Below are 10922 nucleotides of genomic sequence, written 5' to 3'. Positions count from 1 at the left end.
GCCTGATTTTTAACTGCCATTTATCTGGGGTTCATCTTTGGTTTCTCATTTTTGGATATATGTTTTAATCTCACTTAAGGCCATAACAAGCCACTTGTAGAATCTTCGTTCCCGACCAGAGATCAAGCCCTGAGCCTTTGGAGTGGGAGCACTGACTCCAAGACCCTAGACTACCAGAGAACTAACACTCAGTTCAGTTCAGTTCATTTCAGTCGCTCAGTCATGTCTGACTCTTTGTGATCCCATGAATTGCAGCACACCAGGTCTCCCTGTCCATCATCAACTCCTGGAGTTCACTCAAACTCACGTCCACTGAGTCAGTGATACCATCCTGCCATCTCATCCTCTGTTGTCCCTTTTTCCTCCTGCCCCCAATCCCTCCCAGCATCAAAGTCTTTTCCAATGATTCAACTCTTTCATGAGGTGGCCAAAGTATTGGAGTTTCAGCTTTAGCATCATTCCTTCCAAAGAACACCCAGGGCTGATCTCCTTTAGAATGGACTGATTGGATCTCCTTGCAGTCCAAGGAACTCTCAAGAGTCTTCTCCAACACCACAGTTCAAAAGCATCAATTCTTCGGCACTCAGCTTTCTTCACAGTCCAACTCTCACATCCATACATGACCACTGGAAAAACCATAGCCTTAACTAGACGGACCTTTGTTGGTAAAGTAATGTCTCTGCTTTTCAATATGTTATCTAGGTTGGTCATAACTTTCCTTCCAAGGAGTAAGTGTTTTTTAATTTCATGGCTGCAGCCACCAAATATCGAATAATGAAAACAGTGGGAACTCACACAAAGGAAACCACTTGAATACAAGACCCAACCACCTGTAGCTCCTGTGAAGGACCCCTCATCTAAACAACAAACAAAACAAAAACAAAAACACAGTCACCAGCAGACAGGATCATCACCTCATTCAGCCTTGCCCATCAGAGGAAAAACAAACAAACAAACAAAAACTCAGCACAAATCTCACCTACCCTATATGAGTGAAGTCACTCAGTCGTGTCTGACTTTTCATGACCCCATGGACTATAGCCTACCCAGGCTCCTCCATCCATGGAATTTTCCAGGCAAGAGTACTGGAGTGGGCTGCCAAACCCTATATGAAGCTTACACAAATCGCAGGAGTAGCAATCCTCATATTAGACAAAGTAGACCTTAAAATAAAGAATATTACAAAAGATAAGGAAGGACACTACATAATGATCAAGGGATCAATCCAAGAGAAAGACATAACAATTGCAAATATCAATGCACCCAACATTAGGAGCACCTCAATACATAAGACAAACACTAACAGATATAAAAGGAGAAATTGACAGTAACACAATAATAGTAGGAGACTTTAACACCCCTCTCACACCAATTGACATATCATCAGAACAGAAAATTAATAAGAAACACGTCTTAAATGATATATTGATGAGATGGATCTCATTGATATCTTCAAGACATTCATCCAAATGCAGAATACTAAACCTTCTTCTCAAGTGCACATGGAACATTCTCCAGGATAGACTACGTCTTGGGTCACAAATCAAACCTCAGTAAATTTAAGAAAATTGAAATCATATCAAGCATCTTCTGTGACCACAACTATATGAGACTAGATATCAGTTACAGGAAAAAAAACTTTAATAAATGTAAACACATGGAGATTAAACAACACATTTCTAAATAACCAACAGGTTACTGAAAAAATCAAAAGGGAAATCAAACAATTTCTAGAAACAAATGGCAATGAAAACACAACAATGCAAAACCTATGGGATGTAGCAAAAGCAGTTCTAAGAGGGAAGTTTATAGCAATGCTATCCAACTCAAGAAACAAAGCATTGAACAGAAAACCTAATTTTACACCTGAAACAACTGGAAAAAGAAAAAAAAAAATTGGTAGAAGGAAAGAATGCATCCGAGCAGAAATAAATGAAAAATAAATGAAAGAAATAATAGTAAAGATTAACAAAACTAAAAGCTGGTTATTTGAGAAGATAAATAAAATTGACAAACCTCTAGCCAGACTCATCAAGAAAAAAAGAGAGAAGAATCAAATCAACAAAATTAGAAATGAAAAAGGAGAGATTACAACAGACAATTCAGAAATACAAAGGATTATAAGACTACTACGAACATCTATACAGAAATAAAATTGATAACCTGAAAGAAATGGACAGATTCTTAGAAAAGTTCAATCCTCAAAGACTGAACCAGAAAGAAAAAGAAATTATGAACAACCCAATTACAAGCACTGAAATTGAAGCCATGGTCAAAAGTCTCCCCAAAAATAAAAGCATAGGACCAGATGGGTTCACAGGAGAATTCTATCAAACAGTTAGAGAAGAGCTAATGCCTATCCTTCTAAAACTCTTTGAAAAATGTGTAGAGGAAGGAACACTTCCAAATGCATTCTACGAAGCCAGCATCCCCTTGATACCAAACCCAGACAAAGACAACACATAAACAGAAAACTGCAGGCCAATATCACTGATGAACATAGATGCAAAAATACTCAATGAAATTTTAGCAAACAGAATTCAGCAACACATCAAAAAGTTCATACACCATGATCAAGTTGGGTTTATTCCAGGGATGCCAAGATTCTTCAATATATGCAAATCAATCAATGTGATACACCATATTAAGAAATTGAAAGTTAAAAACCATATGATCATCTCAATAGATGCAGGAAAAGCCTTTGAAAAAAATCAGCACCCATTTATGATTAAAACTCTTCAAAAAATGGGCATAGAAGGAACCTACCTCAACATAGTAAAGGCCATATATAATAAGCCTACAGCAAATATTATTCTCAATGGTGAAAAAATGAAAGCATTCCCCCTAAGATCAGGAACAAGACAAGGGTGTCCACTTTCCCACTATTATTCAAGATAGTTCTGGAAGTTCTAGACAGCAATTAGAGAAGAAAAAGAAATAAAAGGAATCCAGATAGGAAAAGAAGAATTAAAGCTCTCACTCCTCACTCAGTGAGGAGTAAAGCTCTCACTGACATGATACTGTACATAGAAAACCCTAAAGACAGTATCAGAAAATGACTAGAGCTAATCAGTGAATTTAGCAAAGCTGCAGGATACAAAATCAATATACAGAAATCATTTACATTTCTATATACAAACAATGAAAAATCAGGAAGAGAAATTAAAGCAATCCCATTCACCATTGCAACAAAAAGAAATATCTAGGAATAAACTTACCTAAGGAGACAAAAGAACTATACACAGAAAATTATAAGACACTAATGAAAGAAATCAACGATGACATAAACAGATGGAGAAATATTCCATATTCCTGGGTAGGAAGAATAAATATTGTGATGACTACACTACCAATTACAGTCTACAGATTCAACGTGATCCTTATCAAATTATCATTGGCATTTTTCACAGAACTAGAACAAAACATTTCACAATTCATATGGAAATACAAAAGACCCCGAATAGCCAAAGCAGTCTTGAGAAAGAAGAATGGAGCTGGAGGAATCAAGCTTTCTGACTTCAGATTATACTACAAAGCTACAGTCATCAAGATACTATGGTACTGGCACAAAAACAGAAATATAGACCAATGGAACAAGATAGAAAGGCCAGAAATAAACCTATGCACCTATGGGTAACTTATTTTTTACAAAGGAAACAGGAATATAAAATGGGGCAAAGACAGCCTCTTCAATAAATGCTGAGAAAACTGCAGTTACGTGTAAAAGAATGAAATTAGAACACTTCCTAACACCACACACAAAGATAAACTCAAAATGGATTAAAGACTTAAATGTAAGACCAGAAACTATAAAGCTCTTAGACGAACACATATGCAGAACACTCAATGACATAAATCAAAGCAAGATCCTCTATGACCCATTTCTTAGAGTAATGGAAATAAAAGCAAAAGTAAACAAGTGGGACCTTTTGCACAGCAAAGGAAACTATAAGCAAGGTGAAAAGACAACCCTCAGAATGCGAGAAAATAATAGCAAATGAAACAACTGACAAAGGATTAATTTCCAAAATATACAACAGTTCATACAACTCAATACCAGAAAAACAAACAACCCAATCAGAAAGTGGGAAAAAGACCTAAACAGACATTTCTCCAAAGAAGACATACAGATGGCTAACAAACACAAACACAAAGATGCTCAACATCACTCATTATTAGAGAAATGCAAATAAAAACTACAATGAGATTTCACCTCACACTGGTCAGGATGGCCATCATCAAAAAGTTTACAAACAATAAATGTTGGAAATGGTGTGGACAAAAGGGAATGCTCTTGCAGTTGGTGGGAATATAAATTGATACAGCCAGTATGGAAGATGGTAGGGAGATTCCTTAAAGAACTAGAAATAAAACCACCATATGACCCAGCAATCCCACACCTAGGCATATACCCTGAGGAAACAAAAAGTGAAAAAGACACATGTATCCATTGTTCACTGTAGCACTATTTACAATAGCTAGAACATGGAAGCAACCTAGATGTCCATCCAGAGAAAGATAAATATTGTGTTCTAATGCACATATACAGAATTTAGAAAAATGGTACTGAGGAATTTATTTACAGGTTAGCAATGGAGAAACAGACATAGAGAATAGACTTGTGAACATGGGGAGAGGGGAGGAGAGGGTGAGATGTATGGAAAGAGTAACGTGGAAACTCACGTTACCAAATATAAAATGGATAGCCAACGGGAATTTGCTGTATGGCTCAGGAAACTCAAACAGGGGCTCTGTATCAACCTAGAGGGGTGGGATGGAGGGGAAGATGGGAGGGAGGTTCAAGAGGGAGGGGAATATGTATACCTATGGCTGATTCATGTTGAGGTTTGACAGAAAACAACAAAATTCTGTAAAGCAATTATCCTTCAAAAATATATATTAAAAGGAAAAATTTCCAATAGATTTGAATTAAATATATTATCATAAGCTTTGTTCAGAATTCTTAACTGTATTTAATTTGGTACTATATTTGCATGAAAATTGTTGTTGTACTGCTTAGGTCTGCATAGATTTATAAACATTTTACTAAAGATTACTTTCACAGATTTAAATGGACATCATTTTACCTGTGGTCTGACCATCTGTTGCTGCAAAGTTTATCAGAGAAATCTTTGTGGAAAATAAATTGTCAGTATTTTAATGTCATTTTTAAAAAATGTTCACCAAAATATTTTGAAAAGTATTATCAATGAGCCATATTTTCCCCACGATTTGGCTATTTACACTGACTAAAAGTGGAAGCTGATTAACACTTCTTTCAGTTGTTTGACATTATACAAACTAGAAACACAGACTTTTAAAAATAATATAATTATTGTGAAAAGAAAGATTGTTAGTTGTTTAGTCCTGTTCAACTTTTTGTGAACCCATGGACTCAACAGCCCAATAGGCTCCTCTGTCCATGGAATTCTCCAAGCAAGAATACTGGAGTGGGTAGCCATTCCCTTCCTCAAGGGATCTTCGAGACCCGGACTCAAGCCCAAATCTTCCAAATTGCAGTTAGATTTTTTACCATCTGAGCCACCAGAGGAGCCCCCAATAATAACTGTAGACATATGCTTGGGGCTGGTGCACTGGGACGGCCCAGAGGGATGGTATGGGGAGGGAGGAGGGAGGAGGGTTCGGGATGGGGAACACATGTGTACCTGTGGCAGATTCATTTTGATATTTGGCAAAACTAATACAATTATGTAAAGTTTAAAAATAAAATAAAATTAGAAAAAAAAATAACTGTAGACATATGTAATCTCATATTTTGATATGGCTTCTGATATTTGGAAAACCTCCAATTAATGCAACTGACAGATGTTTCAAACATGTCTTTATATTTTAGTTGTAGGAAGAATTTCTTGAAAATCTAAAGTGATTGTAACTTCTGCAAATGACAATTATGTAATTTTTAAGCAGTTCACGTTGCTACTCTGAGCCTGTGTTTTGATCAAACTATTATGGTTAATATAATTTATTATGTTTTTGAAAAGAGTCAAATGAACCAGTATATTGAAAATGAAGTGCAATTTATTATGTGTGCATGCTTGCTCAGTTGTGTCCAACTCTTTGCAACCCGTGGACTGTAGCCCACCAAGCTCCTCCATCCACGGGATTTTCCAGGTAAGAATATTGGAGTGGGTTGCCATTTCTGCCTCCAGGGGATCTTCCCAACTCAGGGATCAAACCTGTGTCTCTTGTGCCTCCTGCATTGGCAGGCAGATTCTTTACTAGTGCCACCTGGGAAGCACCCAGTTATAACATATGGTATAATCTTAATAACCTCGTAAGTTTTACTGTTATATTTGTAAATTGCACTATCACAGAAATCTCAGTCGTATGATATAATTATCCTAAAAATAATGTAAACCAAAGTGAGTTTAAATTCCAGTAAAATACATGTTATTGAAACTGAAGAATCAACTTAACATTGCAGATAATAGCCTTAGAGCTTGTGCTTGTATATGTAAAAAAAAAATACAACAATTGTAAGAACATTTTAAGGGAAAAGATGTAAAAATGGGGAAAACTTTTATTTACAGGTTACCTAGAGATATTTAATACTCAGGATGGTAAACTTTTAGTCCTTTCTAATTTCAACCAAGTTTTACTGTCATACATATATTGGCACAGTAAAGTTTTAAGCCTAGATGTTGAACTCTTTTAACAATTTGCTATTTCATGCATATATGTGTGTGTGTGTGTGTGTGTGTGTGTGATTTGCAAGACAGACAACGGAGAGAAAAAAGATAAAAACTCTATGTAGAAAATAGAATTTTATGACTACATTTTACAGAATATGCCAAGAGATATCATTGGTCATTTTATTATTTTGAAAATATTATTCATTTAAACAACTAAAAAAGGTTAAAGCTTGATATAATCTTCAACACTGGAAAGGATAAATTATTGAAAAATATGTAGAACAAAAATTCCATCTCAATGCCATTGATATCACTATACTGTTGAACAAGTATGAGGTATTGAACATTGCACATAATTATACACTTAGGATTTGACATTGTAGCTAAACCAGTTGTTCAAGGCCACTAAAATACTGAAGAGGATTAAAATTATTAACAGTGCAGAGGAAAACAGAACTATAAAATCCCTTGTAACTCAAAGCTGGAAATGGTGCTTTCACTCAAAAGAATGTCACAATTACCAAGAATTTTCAGTAATTCACGACACAAAACAAGACAGCCACCTCTAATTTTTAACTTTTCTATCAAAATGAATCCCGTGGTGATATAGTACATATTTTGGACCTGCATGACAGTGATATTTATAATTGTTATGTTTCAGAACTTACCCCTTAAAGATTTCACATACGTGTGATATGTACTAGTTAAATTTCATCACTTCAGATAGATGGAATGACTTTTAGATTTTATATTAAGCATTAGTATGTCTTAGTAACAACAGATAGAGTATTTAAAATTCATATATTAATTGAAGTGCTGAAAAAAATAGATATGAGTAATAGCAATTAATTGCTAAAAAGATAAAATTCAAGTTTAGATGATACTTGTTCTATGGATTAGGAAATTGCTCCTCTTTATGCAAACTTATCATAAATCTATGGCTCTGGTTTCTAAAATGCCTACTTTCCTCCCCCCAGTGTTAAGTGACTATTGGAGCTAGAAAATATTCTTTCAATGATTTGTAAAATTTGGAGAAGTGGAAAAACCTCAGGAAAACATAAAGTGGTCCACAAACATTTGGCTTATGTGCGATTAGTTGCATTGGCATTTCATAACGGCAAACTTAAAATATGTTCTTTTGAGTATCTAAGCAGTGCTTGGAGAGCTGGCCTACTGGGTGAGAGTACCATTTAAAAACACTTGTGTTATATAATACACAATCAGGAAAAGTATTCAAAATTCTCAGTTAGAACAGAGTTGGCAATGCCAAAGGATGCGCTTTGCTCAAGAAAAGAAACTTTTCATCATAATGGATGGAACTTCTGGCATCAAAGATCATTAAAATCCACCTGAAGTAGGGTTGCTTCATGGGGGATTAGATTCACACAGACCCAAAGGTCAACACATGGAGAGAGTTTTTAACTCTCTGGACCCACCCAACATGAAAAAAGTGGAAAAACAAACACGATGACAAAGAAACACTTTCTCAGCACTGATCATCATTAAGTGTGCTCAACTGTTTATGCAATGGGAAGTTTGACTAAGATGATGACAGAATCTATATTTCCGAGGTGAGGCTGCTACTTAGGAAAATTAGAAGAGTGTCTGTACATAATATTTTGTTTTAGTTCATTTTTATGTAGTAGAATAGACTATTCAGGAAATAGATGAAAAAAATCTATAACAGGTGAGAAATTTATCAGGAAATTGTCAGGAAGGATAGTACTGAGATAAATTCTTTGAAGCATTTTCAAAGTTTGCATACGTTTTAAAAAGAGATAAATTTTCTTTGAGGTGAAGTTTTTGCACAAGTGCAGAGTACAGCATACTATATACATTTGGGCTTCCCTATGCACATATACATATGCACACAGAATCTATATGCCTTTTTAAAAACACATACACAGCTTTAACTCAAAGAAAATTAGTTAGTAACACAATAATCTTTGCAAGACAATCCAAGTGCTGAAATATATGACACCAATCAAAGGGTGATTTCACCTCTCACATTGCCCAGGACTATGACTATAACTCCCTGTTTTAGTTTTTCTTTTGTTGCAACACTGATTGTCATAGATAATCTTTGTGCTTTTGTATAATGCCCATCCGGATGTAACATATATTCACATACAACACTGGACATTTTAAATAAGCATGCTGGAACACAGGCAGGACCATACAACCATGCACAACATTTTCTGAATATGTTTTTCCATACTGACTGCAACGTCAACATGCACCACTATCGTATTTGGTCCTGTACAGCGAGGAATGTACAGCAGAAGCAGTCATGGCTAGATTCACTTGCAAGAGTTTCTTAAGAGAAGAACACCCAGTAGAGAAACAAAACAGAATGAATAAAACCAAAAAAAATCCTAAAATTAAAAAAAAATTTCCTCCCACATGTTAACACTGAAAATCTGGCCATATTCCTCATTCCACAGCAGGTCTTCTCACAAAATTCTGAGTTGAACTGTTTATAAGAGACACATATTAATGTCTCAGAGCTTTTCCTAGCCACTGGAAAAGCTCATCCTGATAAAGCATTTTCCAGCGTACATTGGCTTCAACAGTTTCCACAGCTCTTGAGAAAGAGGCAGCAGCTACTCCGTCGTAGCTCTTCATAAAGTTCTTTAGCTGGAAACAGAAATATTAGAATGGTAAAAAGACAGCATAAGTTATATGGTCAATAATACTCTAATAACTTGGTATGGGGGCCGATGCTTACTATACTTATCATGGTGATTGTTTCATAATGTATGCAAATATCAGATATATACAGGTATATACAGTGTACCTGAAAATAACACAATATTTTACTATGTTTCAATAAAAAATAAAATGTAAAAATTATAAATTCATGTCTTAAAATGAGCCCATGTCCAACATATATAAACAAGAATCTATTTGAAAAAAAGTGTCACAGTCACTACAGAATGTATATTTAATGTGTGGAGTGAGGTAAGTAGGTATATCTAATATGTGGAGTGAGCTTACAATGAAATTCAACGAAACAGATTTTGTCCATTAGGTGTAATGTAATTTCTTTTGGAACTGAAAGGGAAAAAAAAGAATGATATAACAGTTTAAAGTGTAGCTGCTCAGTCATGTACAATTCTTTGCGACTTCAATGACTGTAGCCCACCAGGCTCCTCTGTCCACAGAATTCTCCAGGCAAGAATACTGGAGCAGGTTGCCATTCCCTTCTCCAGGGGATCTTCCTCATGCAGGACTGAACCTGGGTCTCCCATATTGCAGGAGCCACCAGGGAAGCCTAAATAACTCCAAGTTTAGCTTCTTGTTTCATAAATATTAAAGCAGATGTATTTAATTCATCTTTCATAATGGGCTGATGAGGTAGTGGCAAAAACTAGTTCTAATAACAAAGCATATCTAATCTACTAGTAGTAGCATTAGTCATTCAGTCATGTTCGACTCTTTATGATCCCATGAACTGTAGCCTGCCAGACTCCTCTGTTCATGGAATTCTCCAGGCAAGAATACTAGAGTCGATGGCCGTTCCCTTTTCCATGGGATCCTCCCAACCCAGGGATCGTACCTGGTCTCCTGCATTGCAGGCAGATCCTTTACTGCTGAGTCACCAGGGAAGTCCCCATAGCTCTGGGTTGGGCTTATTGACAGAGAACATTCAACCCATCAACCTATTTATTATTGGAAATTTTTCTGTCTTGTAGCCACCACACTTAATAGCAGCTATATTCTGGAATTTCTATCTCCTAATCTTTCTCAAGGGCATTCCCTCTGCTCCACCTCAGCTGTCACAGTCCTATTCAGAAACCCATCAACCCTGTCACGGAAAGCTCCAACTCTGTCATAGATGAATACAGTGGGCTATCTGCTACCTGATGTCTGAGACCTCTCCCTTATTCCTTCTGGTCTATCTTTTATATTGCCAGTATACATAAATTGGAGTGGATTGCAGTTCCTTTCTCCAGGAGATCCTCCCAACCCAAGAATCGAGCCTGGTCTCCTGCATTGCAGGCAGATTCTTTACAGTCTGAGCCACCAGGGAAGCCTGGTGAACATGTGTTATCCAATGTACTAATAGCCTTAACACTGAATACAAGCATTAAAGTTAACTTTTTGTCCACAGGGAGAAAAATATTCATCTTTTCTAAACAAGTAGTATGAGTGTTTGACACTATCTTTGCTGGCAAAAGAATACCAAAATTATTGAGTAACAACAACAAAAAATAATGATGCTATGAGTACTGGTTGATAAATGACACTGGGTCACCTGAGTAACTA

General features: G+C 36.1%; 1 protein-coding gene across 2 annotated transcripts in view; it reads right to left on the bottom strand.

Moving 5' to 3' along the window:
- Positions 1-6797: 6797 nt before the first annotated feature.
- Positions 6798-10922, bottom strand: part of TRHDE (thyrotropin releasing hormone degrading enzyme) — a 454936-nt gene continuing 450811 nt past the window's right edge. For both annotated transcript variants that reach the window (XM_086398684.1, XM_086398687.1), the window contains exon 19: positions 6798-9290. In XM_086398684.1, coding sequence (XP_086254810.1) covers positions 9147-9290 — 144 coding nt within the window. In that variant the 3' untranslated portion in view covers positions 6798-9146. The remainder of the gene's footprint in view (positions 9291-10922) is intronic.

Source organism: Bos grunniens, chromosome 5 (assembly GCF_055505025.1).
Source record: "Bos grunniens cultivar Pamir isolate PY7600 chromosome 5, Bosgru_T2T1.0, whole genome shotgun sequence".
Classification (NCBI taxonomy): domain Eukaryota; kingdom Metazoa; phylum Chordata; class Mammalia; order Artiodactyla; family Bovidae; genus Bos; species Bos grunniens.
This window is presented reverse-complemented; position numbering and strand designations above follow the sequence as displayed.